At 40.6% G+C, this 20731-nt stretch overlaps 1 protein-coding gene across 3 annotated transcripts in view; it reads left to right on the top strand.

Moving 5' to 3' along the window:
- The window catches only part of SCUBE1 (signal peptide, CUB domain and EGF like domain containing 1), a 175454-nt gene that overhangs the window by 98224 nt on the left and 56499 nt on the right, over window positions 1-20731 (top strand). For all 3 annotated transcript variants that reach the window (XM_027730171.2, XM_039382978.1, XM_027730169.2), the window contains one exon: window positions 12376-12492. In XM_027730171.2, coding sequence (XP_027585972.1) covers window positions 12376-12492 — 117 coding nt within the window. The remainder of the gene's footprint in view (window positions 1-12375; window positions 12493-20731) is intronic.

The following is a 20731-nucleotide window of genomic DNA, read 5'->3' as shown; positions in this document are numbered from 1 at the left end:
TGAGCATTGGCGAGATGGACCCATTTACAAGACAGGCATTCCCCACCCACAGGAGAGCTTCTGGCAGGACAAGATTCTGCCCTGTTCCCTCTGGCTTACTATTTCATTTCTTAAAACCACTGAGTCCTTTGGAGAGGGTCCTGCTGGCCTCTGACAAGCTCAGCTCTGGCTGTGAGTGCCCACACCTACCTGGAGTGACCACCTCCAGGAGAGCAGAATATTCACTTTGAATATTTAACTGATTGCTGGGCTAATAATTGCAGTAGGTGACAGCATTTATGAAGTTTCCATATCACTTGTGTCTTGCCACCCATGACAAACCATCCCCTCACCAGCAGGACAACCCCTTTGTTGGAAATGGCACAGTGTTATAACTCTGTGATCGTAATAGATGACAATATTGAGGGCGAATACTTTCCCTCATGTGACAACCTGGGAGGTATATATCCCTTTATTTTTAGCTTATCCGTGATGGTTAATTTGCAGTTAGCTTGCAGACCTAGCAAGTGAGCCACATCAATTTATTGTTTCATGATACACTATTTCAAGTCATTCGAGCTAACAGGAGCTGTGAGGCTGCTCATCTTGCTTTGGAAATGTGCTGTTAGCACTTTTAGCTATAATTTCAAGAAGACCCATAGTCTCACAGGAAGTCAGGGGGGAAAAAAAGTGCCCAAAGGCCTCTGGACTGCTGAAAATGCAGCCCTATAGGTGTAAATGGTGAGTTGCCCAATCAAAAATTGTATGTACAGTACAGTGTAGAGGTACTGAGCAACATAATGCACTGTGTTGATGCCTCACCCTCTCATAAAAGTAATTATCCAACCTGAAAGTAAGCTCACACTGCTTACAGGAGTCCAGGAAAATGGCATTAAAAAGTTTAGCATTAAAAAGATTAGCAACAGCCTTCTTAATTACACCAGCTCTGCAAGTTCCAAGCTTAACACAGACTATGGAAATAGGTTTAGGGAGATAGTTTAAAATCCATTTTGCAAAATACATCGTTTAGCTCTTCATTAGCAGGTATCACCCAAGAGCTGAGAGTGATTCCTTAGTAAAACATTAACTAGAGCAGAAAAGAAATGCTTAGAATTGATTTTTTTTTTTAATGGATCTTACTCATTTCAGAAGTGTAGTGGCATTTCCGTGAAATTCCAGGTGTCTTCAGATGTTTTCTAAACAGCTGGTTTAGCAAGTACTGGAAGGCTCCTCAGGAAACTTTTTTTTTCCCAGCTTTTCTAAATGGACTGTGATTTTTGGCCCTCCTGCAGGCAGTCTTGGGAGAGCAGGAAAAGTAGATGACTTTATGTAATTTTAGTAGTCTAATGAAAGGTGCTTTCAGTTGCAAGTCCTGAGCTGGTAATTTCTAGTCCCCTGTCATTTGCTGCACACTATTAAAATGAGTATGATCTGTATAACCCTTAATATCAGCCAAGGTATTATTAATAATAATAAGATTATTAAATATTCTTATTTATTATGAATAATTGTTAAGAAAAAGCTTGCACAAGATGATTTGAGGAGAACATTTTGCTGTCATTTTGCTACACCAAGACTGGCCACCTCTGTGTCTTGGGCTGATTGTTACAGGGGCTGTGTCCCAGTCATGGTGTGGTTCTGTGACCTGGGGCTAAATCTTAAACAGAGCAAAGTAATAAATACACTTTCTTCCTCCCTGTTAGATGCATTTTTGTCTAGGTCTTGTGAAGCAGACAAGAAACTGGTCTTCTCTCATGACCTACGAGAAACTTTCCTTTGGAACCATCCAGTGATTCCCAGGGATTTTCATCCAGCTTTTTTCATAACGTTTGGAAAGAGTCTGTGGATTAGGAAGGACATTCACCCTGCAGAAGTTCACACACCCCCAGGCATTTAAAACCAGAGCTGTACCATTATCTGTAAGGTCCATTTACACCCCCCTTGTTGCAGAGCACCTTGCACTTGCTGTAAACCAGTAGGGCACGACCAGTGTCTTCAGGTCTTCTTAAAAATCTGGTATATCTATCTTGCACTTAGTTGAGCACTGCCTTCAGCTCTTAAAATTATGTTCAAATCTCTGTTTTGTGTGGTACAACACTTTTTTTTTTCTGAAAATATTCTCTTTGACCTTCTCTGTTTTCCCTTACCTTCTTTTTCCTTGGGAACCTCTTTGCCAGGACTGTTTTCCCATCACAGCATCATAGCATGAGACTGCCCTACCTGGTTAAAGGAGCCTAAATCTAGCATGAGTTTGAAACACAGTGTATCCTGCCCTGCCTACCTGTCTGAAAACCATTCTAGTGTGGGCACACAGCTTTAGAAGCACTAAATTTCTGCTCAGCCCTACTAATACACATATCCCCAAAATATCTGGTCCTGTGTCACACCTTCAGCAATGGAGGTTGCTTTTATTCATGTTTCCATATCTCTTTTTGCTGTTGCAGCCCTGGATAGAACTCCTAAGTCAAACAGCCCCACAGTGTACAACTGTAAAGATGAGTCATCCTGCAGTCCAGCTCCTTATCATTAAATAAATTGTAAATTTATCAAGTCTTGTGGGTTTAACATCCTTCTTGGCCACTGTCTTTCTCTCAGAAAGGCTTCAGGGTTTTTATAGAGCTGTTGTCTGAAGCTTTCTTGTACACAGAACATGATGTTACTGGACACAAAAGTAGAGTTTGTAGCACCAGTTATGCCATTGGGCTGCCTCATTACAAATAAATCAGCTGCTTACAAAGGTGTGACAGGCAGCTCAAAACTTCCTCTCTGAGGAAGCAGAGCTGTAAAACTGTCTGGTGTTAAGGAGATAACGCTTTGCTCTTTGGCTACTCTTTACATCAACTCTTAGAAGCAAATAATTTTATGATGTATTTTTTTAGACCCATTTCTCACTGTGTTTCATTTTCCTTCCTGTTCTCTTTAACACTCAGATGATCAGGTTCATTTGGGCTCGACCTCAGGTGACTTCAGAACAACTGCCAGGGCTTTGTTCATCTTCCTCACCTTCAATCCACCTTTTCCATTCTTTCCAGAGATCACTGTTACAAGAACTCACGTTGGCAATAGAATGTTCTTGCTCTGGTTGTGAGGTTGGTTCCTTCTTGTCACAGGAAGAGAGTTTTGCAGAGTTCTTTTGGGTGTAGCAAAGAGCAACAGGACACTGAGCCCATCTTGAAGTTAAGGGAGCACAGTAATTTCCCTGGCATGTTTAGGGGAAGTGTGATGGTGCAAATAACAGTCATGCCATTGCTTCCCAAGTCTTCAGAAGGCCAAACTCTACCCAGAAATTCACTCCTTCATGAGACATGTTCGGCTCATTTTGTGCCAGGGCAGCTTAAGATTTTTCCAGTGGACACTGACTTCTGGGGTCATCAATGAGGTTATTTGCAACCTGCATCAGAAACAGTGATGCAGTTCTCTTCCCTTGAAGCTGTCTCCCAAGATCCCTACAGATTATTTAATGTCACTTGATCAGCTCTTTCATCCGGTCTCGTGCCTCCTGGAGGTACCTGGAAACATCAGCCAAGGTAATTGTGTTCATCCTGTCCTGGCCAAAGCTGGTTTGATTTCAGATTTTTAGCCCAGTACCTACAAAGGATTTTAATGAGCTGCTCATATCATATTAAGAAAAAACCCACAATTTGAGCTTGTCATCGTGCCCTACAGCATTTGCAGCAAAGGTAAACATTTCAGCATCTGTTACATCAAGGAGGCAGAGAGATTTACAACTTTAGAGCTTAGGTTTACCCATTTGAACCAAAAATGGCACTCAGCTTCATGTATCTTGAGTCACCTGAGCTTAATAATCAGACATGTGGTATCTTTTCCTACACCACAGTTATCTAAGGATGAGGCCACCCTATTCATCCTGGGCACCAAGCATGCTTTTCTCTGGAGCACCTGATTGCCTCAGTGGCAGAAAGGTACCTGATTATGGCTCTTTTCCACACCAAATTACCTCTGCAGGTGACAGGTTGTGTCAACTGACTGTTAGTGAGCAGAGGTGGAGCCATCTGATGTGAGCTGAGCACACTCCCCAGGAGCTGAGGACAGAAGGGCCATCTGAAGCACCATCCTTCCTTCTGCACTTGCCCCTCACAGAGGCTCCCAGATTTCATGCAGCTCTAACCAGAGCATTCCTCCACATTCCCTGTTTCCAGTGAATTAAGATCCTCCTCCAGGTATCTTGCATAAAGTAGGGATTGCAGAGGGCACACACCCAGGGTGTGAACTTCATACTGATCATGGTGGGAGTAGAAAGCAAGGTCACTTATTGGAGATGTCTTGTCCCTGTGCACATCCACACCATCAGCCACCCTTCTCCCCTTCTTTCTCTTAGTCCATCTGGAAATTCCTGGGATTCCAGACCTCAGAAGAACTGATGGTGTGGGACTGTGTGGTCTTAAGGCTAAAAAAATCCCAGGTCTTAACTTGCAAGGATCTATGCCCTGTATGAACATGCACATGAACAGCAGATAAAAAACTTCTAATTTCTCTGGTGTGCAGGCTTCTTTTTCCTTCCACCTCTCCATATGGCACCTTGAGGGGGTTAATCTTTTCTACTGAAGACCATAAGCTTGGCAGAGCAGCAAGGGGGTGTTATGGCTTCTGGATTTTAAAATCATAGGGTAACTTGTGAATTTTCTAGTCCATTATGTCTGTCTGACCTAAGCTGTTGCTTCCTGCCTGGTGTTTTGTTTGCTAGGAATTTCAGGACTTAATTTCATTGAATCACTGTTTTCTCTTCAGCAGAGACATACAGCTCTTACTCCATTACAGGAAAACAGAATCCACAAAGTTAACTAGAATTACCAGAGTCTCATAATTAAATTTATTTTCTCCTGCCACGTTTAAAATGATGGCATATCAATATGGAAACCCTCCTCGTATATCCTTTCAGGCATCCAGGGATCTCTCCTGCGGTGATTCAGTGTGAGTAACTTCTCCAAAATCAAACCTCTTGAAATACTGTATCAACCACACGGTGATTGTGTAGTTCATATGGAAATCCACCATTTTCTGCATTTCAGGCCTGTATGGTAGAGCCATATTTAGCTTCTTTTCAGCTCAGGAAAAGGAGCTGTAGAACAGTAGAACTTACTGAAGCCATGCATTCTTAACCTAAAAAAAAAAATCTTTTCACCTGATGAGAGTTTTCTCTCAAAAGCCCTTTTTTTGTGAAAGTAAGTTTTGTGGGAAGACTCAGGTTTTCACACTGCTTTTGCTTGGAATGATCTTCAGAAATAGGGAGACAGGATGTGCACAGGAGTCTCCTTAGGACATTCATTTGAAAGGTGAGGAAATGATACTTGAAGGCCCTTTCTCTGTGCTTTGCCACCCATGTTCAGGGAAATGTTGGTCTGTAAAGTCAGACTAACTCGTTATTGCCTTATGAAGGTGTTCCACCCTTGGGGCCAGTATTGACAACCAGTAGCGTGATAAAGGCTTGGCATTCTTCAGTTTCAATAAACATAAAAGCATAGAAAATGTGGTTTTCTAACATGCCCCGACTACCAAGCATTGGAGTGCAGGGTGTTACGAGCTCTGGTTTGCCACTGGAGGATTTCCACAAGTCTTAGGTTGTTTGATTCCAGTGGGAGTTAGAAACAGACTCTGCAAGCTTCATTTTTGGTTTCTTTCAAAGTGGAATTTTGAAGAGTTTCCAGGTGATACTACTCCCAGTTTTCTGTCTCAGAGAGGAGGGAGGTGGACAAGCTGGTGTTTGTTTTCAAGTGTTCTTTCAGAGCAGTTCACTTCTATCATAGTTACAGCTTACCAAGGGTCAGTTTAAGCCACGAGCACCTTTTCAGTCTGTACTTTAGTACCTGGCTTTGTTGTGCTGCCTCCCAGGACTCTTTCCAGTTACTTAAAATACGTCTTTATTTTTCTGAATGGCTTTTCCCTGACTTAGAACTGCTCACTGACAGCAGACGGAGCGTGTGGCTCTGTGTGCATCCCAAACCTCTTTGTGCTTTAATCAATAAAGAATTTAAAGCATATAACTAACAGGCATATTGCTGGGAGGCTCCCTGACTCAGTTACTGACTGTGAAACCAAGACCTTGCTTTAACTCCTTCTGTCAGTTCTACTTTGCTGTATGAAATCATAGCAAACAGGGGGAAGGAATCCCCGAGGTCATTCATGCATTCTCTCTCTCCCAAGGGCAGGTCCTTTCATCTCGAGTTATCGTCACTTTTATTCACTGGGTTTGTGAATGGTGTGCTATTTCCTGTAAAAATCCCTTTTCTTCATTTCTTTGCTGATGATAAAGACTCTGACCTTATCCAGAATTCCTGGCAATACCTTCCATTGTTTTGCTTCTCCATTTTAAATGGAAGGATTTGTCCAAGGTCAGGAGATAATGCTCCTTGGCAATATTCAGACTATTTCAGTTTTGCTTAAATACAGCTTCTCTGGGTAGAATACATACCACAGCTCCTAGTGCTAATTTTAAGGGACCAGACTGGACTCACAGGGTGCTTATAAAACACCTGATCCAATCTATCAAGTGATGTTCCCTAAGTATGTCACATTCCCTGAAGAGGAATCGATCTTCACACATTCCCTATGTGGCAGTGCAGAATTCTCATCCTATTTTCATGCAAATAAAATTCTACCAATCATGAAATTGCAAGGAAGTGAGGAGACAAGCATAACGAAGGGAAGAATTCCACATCCTGCAAGTTACCCTTTCTGTCTCACCTTTTTCATTCCCTGAATATGAAGCTCTTTCATTTCCTCCTTCATCTGTTCACAGCTATTTGTTTCGTTCATTATACTCCTGTGAATGCTCTTTCTCTCCCCTTTCAGCATCACAGAGCAGAATTTGCATGAGAATAGCATCGTTCTCCCTTAACTGAAAATTGAAATATTTTAGTGGTGTGTTTAGTTTCGTTCCTGTGCTTGTTTGTCCTTTGGGTCCCTGCTTGTTCCCTGATCCCGTGGCACACAGAGCATGTACTGCCACTTGCAGTAAAATTCCCTTTATGGATGGCAGCAGCAGCCTTACTGTGTGTTCCCTGTCTCATGGCTTTCTTACTCATACTGAATATTCCCTCTTACTTCAAGGCAAGCTCAATTTATAATCCACAGACTACTATTTTTTTAATTGCCTGAGTGGAGTTTTAATCTCTTCCAAGTCTCAGGCTTTCAGAATTTGTGTATTTTTGGTCAGAATTTGAGGGGGTTCCAGAGTGTGGGTCTTTATTCAGTTAGGACTTTTATCCAGTCCTGCAGTTCACCTGCACACAGCAGTGATGCCACTAGTGGTTCAAATTGTTTCTGTATGATTCTCTGTATAACATAAAAGTTAAGAGGTGGAGGGTACTGTGAAAACCCAGTGGAATCCTGGTGTAGGTCCTTATGAGGGCCCTAAAATGCTGCAGTGATGCAAAGGATGATTACAGACAATGGCAATTCATGGTTTCAGATCAGATCTTCTCAAAAGTCCCAAAGCCATATATTTGGCTTTCTTTAACAGATATCCTTCATCTTTCCTCACTTGTTCAAAGTTTGTGTTTCCCTGTGAATTAGATGCACAGAAATAAACACATTTTTATGTGCTTAGCATAGGTAAACAGGTTATCCCTTGGTAGGGGCACAGCAGCAGTTTTACAACAGCTTTAGTTACAGCACAGCTGCTGAGAAACCCTTCTTGCCACTCCAGTTTCCAGGCAATATTACCTCAGAGGCACCTCTTTAGGAAGAACTGGTCTGAGGTAATCCATACACCTCATGCTTTCACTGGCTAAAGCAGTGAGTGCACTGAAGCTGATATTCCTCTTGCAACGTTTAGCCTTCGGTTACATCAAGATTGACTCCTTCGTGTGTCTGACCCCTGAATTTCAGACAGTTATCTGAGCATAATACACTGTGTTCATGTGCCAAATTCAGACCAGGTGCAGGAGGAGATAGGGTTACACTCTGAGTACTGTTACTCGTGACTTTGCTTGGACTGTGACCTACTTGACAGGACCTGATAGCTCCTCTGGATTCAGGCTCCTCCATCAGGAATTCCTCTCTGGCTAGCAGAAAAGTTGCTCTAGGATGGCACAGATCACTGAGCTTTAGGCTACTGCAAATGAATTCCAAATAAAGGCCTTTTGGATTGCTGGTTTGCTTTAACTTGCCCCGTGGTCAGTGTTAGCACTTGGGCAATCCTGGGAACTAAGCAGGGGGAAATAGCATTTTTCCACTTCCACGTCTTCCTTTTGGCTGTACTTTCTGCTCACCGTGTCAGAAATCTGGCAAACTTAGAGAATATTCTTTGTTTTGGGGGGCTGCCATCTCTTTTATTTGCAGCCTACCTGTTGCTGCAAAAAATCCTTTTCCTCTGCCTTAGGACAGGAACTCAGTCCAACCTTCCACTCTTAATTCAGAGATGGCATCTGCTCTCTTATTGTTATCTGCTCTTTCCAGTCACTGTGTTATGATCAAGAATTAGAAAGCAAATAGGGCTTTCTGGATCCTATTGACTTCAATTTGCCATGCTGGGTAACAGAAAAGATCAGGTTTACCTTGTCTGGTCTCACAGACCTGTGTAATTTTGTTCTGCTTTGCACCATATCTCAGTTCCTGTAAAACTGGTTTGGATCTTAGTTCAGGTTGAACCAGGCTGCCAAAAATGAGTAGGACAGATTTGCTTGATTTTGACCAATACCCTTAAAATCACATCATGTTCTTTTGTTCATGAGATAAATTGAAGTCACAAAAATTGGCTTTATTAAATAATTGACTACTTCAAAAAAAAACCAACAACAACAACTCAGATTGAATTAGAAGCTTGTATTTTAAATGGTCATGTTTACTTGTTTAATAAAAGAAGCTGAAAATCAGGCTTTCAGAAATGTTCTCAAGCCATATCCCATATTGCAGTATCCCATAGTTACTGTTTTTTTCTTATATATATATATATACATACCATGGTTAGAGCAGTAAATATCCTAATGGAGTAAACCTTAGGTAAAACATGTTGGTAATGATTTTAGTTATTTCTTGTCTATGGATCCACTGAGCAGATTTTTCCAGAATTAAGAGTTTACACTGGAAAAACACAATGTAATTTCTCCCAGACTGCCTTATGTAAATAGATGTCCTGTTCTTTAGATCCCTTTTTCTGTCTGAATATTCTGGTAGGAATTCAATAAGGATGTAGATGGGGCTACAAACATCACTTTAAATTAACAGCAAAGTCTAATTGTTTTGAATTATGAGCTTTATCATAATTCAGAGGGAATCTAAATGTCAGTTCCATGACACTGCTTTACTTGTGTCTTCCAGTTCTTTTTCTGCTCCCTCATCAGAATAAAAACAAACAAACAAACAAACAAACAACCCAGAAATGTGTGAAAAAGTTTGGAACAAACAAACAGAAAATGCTAAAATGCTGAGGTTGTCTTTCCCAGAGGAAAAAAAAAACAGAGAAAATGGTCTGTAGGATCAATATCACCGTGAAGGCCTGATCCAATTTTTAACATCCATTTTTTTCCCTTCCCCAGTGTGATAAAAGGAAAATAAGAAGTAATTTTTGCTTCTGCTCTTGTTTGAGGCCTAAAAGTTGTATTTGCTTTTCAAATATAAAGTTTGAGGTGAAGAAGGAGTTGAAGTCCTTACACCAGAAGCACAGGTGGTCAAGCACTTGGGTTTGTGTTGTGTATAGGCCTCAGCTCTTCTCTTTGATGTGGCTCCCAGGACCTCTTTCCCACATTCTGCTATTCATGTTTGCTTTCTTTTCCCAATGTTTTCTCGCGACCTTGAGTTTAAGGAATTTCATCAATGCATCTCTCCAATAATCCAAAATGTTAGAGGTGCTGTCACATGTCCTCCTGCTCACTTGGGTCTTCACTCTGTTAAAGAGTTTGTCATGTATGAAAGTCAGAGTCGCTAGGAAAGTTGAAGGGTATTTATCCCTTTCGGTTTGTTTTACTAAATCTGTGTGAAAATAAGAAAAGCTGGCTTGATTCCTTTTATTTATATGTAGAAATAACTCTTGTTCACTGAATGACCCTTACCCTACAGATCCAGTCATCCATGCCATGGGAAAAAAAAAATTGTTGTGTCTATTCATTTTCACTGGATGTCATCCAGAAAGCAGAAATATTACTGCTTATGTTCATCTTGTGCTGATGAACTACAATAAAGGGGTCTTCATATGCCAGAGTTAATCTGCTAACATAAGATTTACTGCTCTTTGCAGTGCCATGCCAAACCTAATCTCCAGTGCCTTTGCCCGGCTTTTAACCTTAACTCTTTACTCCTGGCAAATCATCCCACCCTTAAACTGTAAAAAATTTGAAATTACCTGAAAGGTTTTCCCTTCTCTGAAAGATAAAATTATTTGATATGTTGGCCTACACGTGCACACACACAAACAAGTGGAAATGCCAGCAGAAGAATTCTTCAAGCAGTAGTTTTAACCTCTTAAGTCTATAAAATAGTCCTTCCCAGAGGAGTAAATGAAATTCAGAACTGTGTTACTTAAACAGTTTGGTTCAGGTCCTGCAGGTTGTGCCTAAGGTGAAAAGAACTCTGCCTGAAAATAAGGAATTGCAGCCTCAGCTCCATTACAAGAAAAACATTTGTTAGCTGTGCCTCCTGGCAGTTATATGCAAATCTATTTGGGTACTAGTTGCCCTTTCTAATTAATATTATTATATAGCAAACATTGCATTAAAATCTAAAACCTATCCAGAGGAGCATGTGTGAGTGTGTCTGGACTCAGAGTTTTGTCCCATGCTGGTAATGCAACCCCTTGCTTTCAGTTTTTTTTGTGAGTGCCAGGAGCTCATTCCACAACTGATGCAGAGAGAGGCCTGTGCCAGTGCAAAAAAAACCAAAAAACCAAACAACTAAAAAACTCAAAAAGAAACCAGTTACACTTTTTTTTTTCTATTTTAAAGCAGTGAAGTCCCTCCAAAGGGCCAGTCTAAGTTCACCTTGAGGACAAAGCGGAGGCTGCTTTAAAATAAAAAAATCTTTTAGTACTAGTCAATTAAAAGATAAAGCCTGTTCTGTTCTGTGTAAATAATTTTTGATCAATGTACTGTTCTAAGGCAATTCCCAATTAGCATATCCTATAGCTTATTGTCAGACCCTGTCCACAGGGTACAATTGTGACACAGGCTGTGAATATTCTGCAATAGGAGTCTGTAAATCTGAGTAAGTAATGACAAAGCCTCTTTAGGGAAGGAGGTGAGCTGAGTAGAATAATGGAAATCTTGGGGGGCAATGGGGTATTTTAATTTAATCAAAGCCAGAGCAACTGAAAAAGATACTATTAAAAGGACTTGCTCTCTGAAGTAAATACTTTTCAGATAAATGCCCAGTTCAAACTGACGTGCTAAATTGGCATCCTTACATCCACTCTATTCTGTGGATCAAAGCAAAGTTAATCATTTCACTTGCCTTTTATCTATTTTATGGATGTGTTTGTGAGTGTGATGTGTGAGCCTGTGCATGTGTAATGTGTGTGCATGTGCATACGTGAGTGGAAATAATGGCAATGAGGGAGGGGTTTTGCTTTTTTTCTAACGAAGTTGAAGATTTATTTTTTTTTTAATGTAGTGGTACCTCGCAGTCACTGCCCACTGTAGTAAAAGCTCAGAAGTATTGCAACTTTCTCTTGCCTGTGTTTGCCCAGCCACCCTTCTGCATACTACAAGCACTGGGAAATTTCAATGACACAGCTTGGAATGGGTTCAGTGACCTCAATTATGCCCTCCCACCCACTCCAAACTCCTTTCAATTTGCAAAAAGCTTTAAGTGGACAAAACCCAGATGCCTTTTGCTTGTAGTTCAGTAAGAACAGATTGGGCATGTAGATTCTTGTCAAAGTGATATATGTAGTTCATTTTCCATTAACTCTTTCTTAACTAAGGATTTTCAAATTCTCAGTTCCAAGCCTAGCACGCTGCTTTGCTTTCTACTGTTTTCAGAGTTCATTATGCCTACGACATCATTTAAAAGTGAAGCCCGAAATGCCTCAGCTAGACATTGACTGATACAAAACAGGCAGAAGGTTTGGTTCTGCTTTTAGAGGCAGTCACTTTTTTTTTTTCCCCTCTTTTTAAACTTATTCCATGCGTAATAACCCATCCCGTTGTCTAAGGCGGTTGAAAAGTAAATATAATAAGGCAAATCTCTCCTGGGAGGAGAAAGAAATGATGACCTGTGGGAATGATTTCCCAGCCCAGAGCAGGGCGTGGGCCCTGACGACCTCGCGGGCTCGCTGCGGTTGCCTCGCTTAAACTTACATCGCTTCCAGTGTGTTGTGACGCGGTAATATCCCAAATATGTTGTGATGCGGTGATATCCCAAAGAGCCAGTGCCTCTCCCCTCCCCCAGAACATCTCACTACACTCCCTCTCTCCCTCTCCCCCTTTCTCTCTCGTCCTGCAGAAACGTGTGCTGTCAATAACGGAGGCTGCGATCGGACGTGCAAGGACACGGCGACAGGGGTCCGCTGCAGTTGCCCAGTTGGATTTACCCTGCAGCCTGATGGGAAAACGTGCAAAGGTCAGCCTCTGTTTGCTTTGCAATGCATCATTTGCCTTCAGTGCTTCCAGTAGAAGATGTAAATATCAAGTTATTTAATCAATACTTACAAGTTGAGGCAGTGCTGGTGTAGGGATCGCAGTTGAGTTCATTCGTTTTCTCACCCCTTATTTTTCTGTGTGTCCCTCCCAGGTCAAAATATTCTGTGATTTCAGTCATTTTTCTTTCTGTGTATCAGGTTTTATTACTGCAAAGAAATGAGATGCAGAGGTCAAGCTGTTTTGAGCAGAGCAGAGGTTCAGAGGAACAACTCTGGGCTGCAAAAAGCCTTTAGTTTCAAAGGATATTCTTGTAAAACTGCATCAGTCATCTAGAAATGTCTGAATTTGTCTATTGAAAAAGCAAGTTAAGATTCTCAACCAATACTTTGTTACCTGCAGATAATCAGCTGGTTGTTACCAAGGGAAGACAGGTATTGCTCAGGAAAAAAACCCAGACACTTGTCCGTTTGTGCACCTTCAAACAATAGGTAACAACAAAGGAAAACCAAAATAACATTTACAAATGCACAGGTCTGAACCATGTGGCTGGTGCTCAGGTTTTACTGTTCCAAAGGCAGCACAAGAACCTCGGTGTTTTTTGTCCTTGGTGGGTGTGTTAATACCGAGGTCAGGGAAGAGGGGACAGAAAAGAGCATCTGAGATCACTGTCAGCGTCTGTTCCCAGTTAAGGAGGCAGGGACAGTTCTCAAATATCCCCCCAAAATCACACTTAGTGGCATGTGTGTAGATTTGGGTACATGTTAGTAGGACCAGGCCATCCATCAACCATTGTCCCATCTTCCTTTTGAGCTTCCTTGCCAAGGACTCAGTGATGGACATCCAGGAGGACATTGCATATATTCTTGTCACAGAGAACCCTTTTTATCACTCAGTGACTTAGCATAAGCTGACCCAACTTGCTAAGAAATTATTATGACTCTTTTTGCCTTCAAAATACCCAGAAATGTCAGAATATCTTCAGTCCAGGGCTTGATGTTACTTAAAATAGTAAACCCCACAAAAATAAACAGAAAATGTGTGGTTTCCTCTTGCTCCAGGCTGAAAAATCCCAGTGCTTGGGCATGATCCTGTTAGTATTTATAGAAATAACAGTCCATTTGCCTGTTTATTTGAAAATAAAACATTTAAGCTGCCATTGCACACAATGTTAATAGTTAAGGGTGAGCTCACATCAAAACTCAGTCATCTGAGTTCAAGCCACATAAAAATAAATCTTCATTTTTACCAGCAGAACAGTAACAGTGATTCCACCAAGTGCTTAAAAAGGAGGCATTTTAATAATGTAACATACACCTAGGCTTGATCATAATGTTTATTATTGAAACTGTGTCATAAAATAAAGATTAATTCTAAATTTAGACACTTGGCCAGAGAACTACCATGGAACAATATTTATATAATAATCAAGTCTATAGTTAGTCCTATAGACAAAATGAAATATTCAACTGATCCTCAAAACAAATACCTTAGCTCCAAGCTCTTTCACTTTTTGCTTTTCCCCTGTTTTTATCAGTAGAAAATACAAGAAACAGAATTATGATGCTGCAGATTCTTTTTTACTTTCCTAAAATAAGCAGCAACTGGAGAATAACTTACGTGGTTTAATTAACCAACCAAACCATTTCTTTTTAACCTTTATTGACATTTTAGGAAATATTCTTCCTCATAAAAAGGTAAAATATATGTTTTTAATTTAATTTATTTGTAATTAATCACGTTTATCTAATGTGAGATTTCTGGGCTAAGATTCTGCTTTCCTGAAGCTGAAGTAAATTCCCATTTAAACCTGTGCTCAAAGGATCCTGCACTTAAACTGAGCAGTAAAGTTTTTTCCCTTAAAAGCACCTTCAGGGGTCATGTCACATCCTGTCTTTCCTGGGCGCAGTTTCCAAGTCCATCAAGTGTCACAGCATGTCCAAGTGAGCTTTTTCACAGAAGCATCATTTTAAGAGAGGTTATGTTTCTAAATATGGAAAAAGATGTGCCATTGCCTGTTAAAGGAAGGTAGAGGTACAGAGCATGTAAGTAAAGCTGAGAGGAACTGGAGGGAAAATTGATATATTAACTGCAAAATGCACTTGTGGGTTGAGCAAAATGATTGATATGTTTAGGTTTAATTTAGCAAATAATGTTGACCAAAAATAATGTTTTCATTGGAAAGTCTGTGACTTTTCAGTCAGTTTTGGCATCTTCCTCTCTAAGACATTTTACATTATGGTGTTGCTTGGATTCAGAGACTCAAAGAAACATCTGAAGTTTTGAGCACTGCAGGTTGGACATTGTGTAATTTATTAATCTGTAATTCCAGCTCACTTGTAGGTGACTTCCTCAACAGTGTCCTTTTGCCATAATGGCATTTTATAGAAATCTGTTGACACTTTCCTTCCTTATTTTTTACAAGGGAATCAGTTAAATTAAAAAAATGAAATAAATAAAAATGCTATTTTTCTAAATAAAGAAAATTTTTAGATAGTTCTGTTCAAAAATCAGGACTAATCTGTCTTAGGCATTGTATAGACATGTAATGGGGAACAGATTTACTGTCTAAAATGCCCACAGATTTTTGTTTAGTAGTTTGGAATTACATTAATTGCTTAGTATAGAAAAAAGGCAAGTATATATATAAAAAAAGGGAAAGATAAGTTCTTACAAAAGAGTATATGCAAACATGCTTGATTGCCAAAAGGTGGCAAATAAACCTTATTAAATGTAACTAATTGTTCTGTGCTTCATTTGCAATATCATATTTCCCATTCTATAGTTCTGCCAGAAAAGCTGGCATGAATTTAAAATACAGAGTAAAGAACCGAAACTCTGGTATTTCTCCTGGCCCTTTCCCAATTTATCAGAGGATGGAAGGTGCAGGAAAGCGTTTTCCAAGCAATACAAACCTTCAGTGGGTTTGGATTTTGACCTCTTCCACAGGCTCAGTGGGAAATGAGAGTTCATTGCATCTCAAAGAATCAAGCTCCTTTTGTTAATGCAGAGTACAGTCTGGCTTATACCAAATATCAATAAGACAGGGGGGAAATTTGTTGTGGATATAGTTTTAACATGGAATATGAACAGGTATCTGCACAGCCAGTAGGAAAACTGTCACAGAAGGTTTCTTTGGTTTCTGGAGACTGAAAAAAATCTTTTTTATCTCTGATTCTTTCTCCCTTCCCTGATCATGTAGTATAAGAAGAGCAGAAGTGTCTGTGGTCTGGTTAGAGGGACCTTCAGATGTATAAATGGTGGCTGGGATAAAAGTTCATTAACCTTTTGCTGTTCTTTAGAAGTCAGTCTGGAACTCAAGTCTTCCTCAGCTGGCTTGGCACACAATGGAGAATGCTCCTTTATTCCCTTCAGCTTTCCTGTCAACTTGGCTTTTAATAAGCCAAGCCATGGAGGCTTTTGACAGCTAAGAGAAGAGACATTCCAGGCAGAAAGAGTTCCATATTCTCCCTCTAATTAACACTATTTAATTTCTCCTGCCATTGTAACTGGGTGATCCCAGCTTGATGCTCAGTTCATTTGATGCTGCCCATTATTGGGCTACACAGGATGAAACGGTGTAGTTTGTTTCCTTAAATGCCTACCAGGTTATCCCACAGAATTCAGCTAATTCAGCCAGAGGGGGAGCCAGGGGATTAAAAGGCACAGTAGCCCAGGGTGCTTGTTGCTCATTGCCTCCTCCCCACTTTTTAATATCCCCTGTGTTGTGCATATCGGGGGTTCTGGGGGGTTCTGTGGTCCCAAACCCCCTTGTTTGTTGGTTTCTATGCATCCTTCCTGCTGAGAACCTTTTTCATGGATCCAGCTGGAATCTTCCCTCAGTGAGAAGATTCATCAGTCCAGCATTTCAATTCTGTTAAATACAACCGAAGTAGCTGATAAAGCAGGAGGTTCATTCGCAAAAAAATCTTGTGAGTTTTGAGAGGAGTGAAGTCAGACTAGGGTAGACTTAGCACAGATTTCTGAAGGTTGTTTAAATCCATCTGATAAACTGGATCAAACAATAAAGGGCAGCTACAGAAGGATGGGAGACAAGCTGATCAAGGGAGCATTCTTCTCCCAGGACTTACAGCAGAGAAGGGCTGGGAATGATGGCAAAACATGATGTCCGAGAGAGACAGGGACTCTTAGGGTTCTCTAAGTGAATTAGAGTAAGAGGAAGGGCCACGGGCTCCTAGCGTGGTATAAAATGTAGGACCATGTGTCTGATATGCTGCATTTCTGCCTCAGGACTTGAAAAAGAAAGTGTACCCCCAGGGGACTCCTGTGCCCTGACTGATGCAGCTTCCCAGCCTGCACACAGGGACACAGAGGCCCTGGGCAGGGGGTAGCACTTGCTGAACTCCTCAAGTCAAACAGCAGAGCAAGTAAAGTCTTTAAGCAGGAGAAGAGAAGCATAACTGGATTTCTGAGGGTCATGGAGCAAAAGCCACCTGTCAAATATGACTTTTCCATAAACATCCATAAAGTGCTGCCTAACTTTGCAACGTCCCTTAGATGGTTTGTGGTAGCAGAATGTTTTGGGTTTGTTTTTTTTGCATCATTTCATCATTTCATTTGCATCCTCTGACAGTCCACCCTCAAGGGGAAGGGACTTGACAGTGGGATTTTGGGAAGGCTGGGCTAGAATGCTGGTGGGTTTAGCAGCAGTATGAGGTTATAATCTGCAGCAGGATTAATTCATGTGCCCAGATAGGTCTTTGTGAAGCCCAGGCGATGCCACAGACGTGTATTTAGGAGGCAGAAAGTTCCCTTCCCATCTCCACCCAGAGATGGTGCATTTTATTTACTGTGCAACACTGAGTAAGCCCTTCTTAGCCCTCTGGCATATTGTTTAACTAGAGCAGTGTTATGCTGGGGTTATGTGGCTGGATGGCAAACATTTCTCCTTCCTGCTGTCTCATTGTCATGGTGACCCAGCAATGTGCTCTCCACATCCTTGAAACAGCCCCCCAGCCTTCAGCATTCAGATGCAGCAAAGAAATGTGGCACTTACATGCTTAAATACTTGACTGTGCTGCAGTGAGAGCATCAGAAATGCCTGAGTGTTGAATCAAAGGCCTCTAACTCAGCTCTGTAAGCTCCCTTATCATTCAGCCATCTAGAAAAGAAGATAGGGACTAATGAAAAATTTCAGTCCAAGAACTGTTTCAGAGTTAATTTGAAATAAAGGGGAGATTTTGCATTGCCTGTACTAGGTTGACATAGTGATCACTTTTTTTCATCTTTCTTAATTGCGGCCTATTACAGCAGAAAAATACATTTTAAATTAGTTTTGGATACACACACACACAAAATGAGCTCCTGAAAGTGAATTAAGTCTTTAAGCTGGAATTGTTTCTCTGAGGAAAGAGTTACAGAATGAGTTTTAATGAAGCAAAGTATGTCATGTTTTGTTAAATATGAACTGAAACGTTTAATTAAATTAAATGTTTAAATGTTCAAAATTAATGCTTGACATGAGTTTGGTACAAGAGTATGACTCAGATGTTGAAGGCTTTCCTCTCTTTTAATTCAGAACACACTATCACTGAGTGAAAAGCTCACAGTGAGCAGTTTAGCTGGCCAATTTGGCTTCATTTCCTGGCTGCAGAGTATCTGTGAACAGTTATGATTTCCTCCATCATTCCATTAATCGAAATTACTTAAAATTTGTTTTAGTTTTTTTTTCTCTCTAAATTGGATTAAATTGACTAAAGCTTTTAGAACTGCATCTTGTCAGTCCCAATCAATTCATATGACACTGAAAATGTTTCCTCTCTTTTTAAAAAAGGAGCACCAGAAGGAACACAGGTTATTTTTATTGTCTGTTATTTGTAAGATGCAGTTGTTAATCTGGTACATCAGCTATTAGCTTGCCAGAGTTATGATAATACCTTCCTTTGACTGTGATTGATTAAATAAGTCTCAGGGTGATATAATTTTTCACTGGTTGTCTAAATGCAGTGTTTTGCAGTAGGAGCAATTACCTGTGATAAACTCAGGTTTTGTTTGGTTAATATCCCTGATCAACCTGACTTTTTTTTTTTTACATGTGAGTAAAAATTTGACAGTAAAATATATCCCTGTGCAAGATAACCTCTGTAAAATATATGCATCAGTCAAGTTTACATCAAGGCAGGTAAAACTTCAGTGGCACATACGACCACACTTTTCTCAACATAAAAGTGTCCCAATGCCTTTAGAATCAAGACTATAAGTCTGGAGCAGTTCTGAAATAAGATATACCTGACCTAAGAGAAAAGTGCAAGAGAGGTCCAAATTATTTCATGGGAATGAACTTTTTTATAGTTTTGTTTTGTTTTGTTTGGGCACTGTTCTAGTTTTCTTCCTTAGCTGTAAAGAGACCTCACTGAAAGCAGGTATCCTGCTCTACCTTTTGCAGGGCATTAGTGAAATTAAGTATTGTGTGAGATGTCCCAGAGCACTCCTGGGACATACAAAAAGAGCTTTTTTCCAGCTCACCTTTCTCTAGCAAATTCAAGATTTTTTTTTTTAACACTTATGAAAAGGTTTAGCTCCCTGCACATTAGACACATATGGTGTCTAAAAAAAAAAGGGAAAAAACATACATGCAAATGGTGTGAAAGGATAAACTCAAGTGAAATACGTTGCTGGCAGTCGTCACCTCCACTGCAGTCAGAGTGCTGTGGTACCAGCAAATGTCAGCCTAAATGTCAAAATTGCAAAAACTCAAGAATGTCAAAATTACATAAATTTCAACATTACAAGCAGCAGTGGGTTTTTGAAGAGGATTTCTGGCTAAGCCAGAAAGGGCAGAGACCCTTCTTGTCTTTATTCCCTTTTTATTCTGGTTACATTTCCCTCGATAACTGCAGCATGGCCATCTACTCTCATGTCATACCTTTAAGATAATTTAGGTAGTTGAGAGATTGACTTGTTGAGAGGCTCTGCTTTCAATAGTGGTTCACGATGCTGCTGCTCAATGCCAGAGAAATTTGGTGTACAGCACACTAGATTAACATTCTGCTGATCTGGTGCCTTTTATCCAGAGTTTGGTTTGGAAAGCAGCACATGGGAAATGGTGCCTCAGCCTTCCCTAAGTCAAAGGTACAGTGATGACCAGTGAGAACAGCTTTTCATCTAAGCTAATAAGTAGCTTCTCTTTGCTTGCTGTGCATAAATAAAGCTCTCTGGGATATCCTGGAGCAGTAGGATGCATGTTGCTCAGAGTCTCTCAGAAGAAACTAAGGGAAGTACAGGATTGCTCTCAGCAGATTTTAACTCACTGTTCTGGTATCTCTGCTGGAAAAAACCTGCCAAACTTTGCAAATGGAAACACACCCTCTGTGGAGAAGCTGACCCGAGCAGATAGACCATGTTAACCATGATTCTTGGGAGTGGCAGGTAGTACAAGGTTTTTAGGTGACAGGCCAGATACACTGCAGACTTTTTAGGGGGAGATTTCTCAGATGTGGAATGAATTTTCAGTTCTCAGAAAACTGAATGCTCATGGGATTTCAAGCCAAGAGCCTCAGTAAAAAAGACATTTAAAATCTCATTTGTAAATAGAGGTTGTCATCCTCAGGCCTTTGTATAGACTACACCTTCTCTGACTATTCATTTGATCCCCATATTGTCCCTGCTGTGGATATCTAACAAGAATGTCTGTCCTCTCTCCTCTGCATCAGCTCTCAGTGGGCATTAAATTTGATTTTGGGCCTTTTACTTCTCTCAGGAATCCCTCAGTGAGCTGTGTTGTAGAATATAGTCAGAAGAATAGGTGAGCCCAAGGAAAAAATAAGCACAGCATCCTTTGTTAATTCCTGATGGGATTAGAGGTCTTAGATCATATGGCTGAGCTATTTGTACAAGCTTTAAGATATGTGCACTGGGAAATAACATGGAGCAGCTGGCACCCTTTGAACTCATATCTTATCACAATAAGGACATGGAAATAGTCTAATCCCAACCTACAGGGTATCCACTTTACCTGCCTGGAAAATATCCCTGAACTGGCTTATCCTTCCCACTTCCCTTCGGAGTCTAACCGGTGAGGAACAAAGTGACTCTTCTTGAGCTCAGTAAGAGAAACAAAATATAAGGAAAAAGATGGATGTTACTACAGTGGTGCAAAGAGGCCTCTGTTCTCCACTCACGTGTGAAAGTCAATGCAGGAAAAAAAACTCAGTGCCTCTCTGGTCTTCTTCTCGCTTCTGTGTCCCTCACTCTGAAAAGTG

Source organism: Pipra filicauda, unplaced genomic scaffold, assembly GCF_003945595.2.
Source record: "Pipra filicauda isolate LSUMZ 115617 unplaced genomic scaffold, ASM394559v2 scaffold292_size926685_pilon, whole genome shotgun sequence".
In the NCBI taxonomy this organism is placed as follows: Eukaryota; Metazoa; Chordata; class Aves; order Passeriformes; family Pipridae; genus Pipra; species Pipra filicauda.
Note: the sequence above shows the minus strand (reverse complement) of the source record. Positions and strands in the feature narration are given on the sequence as shown.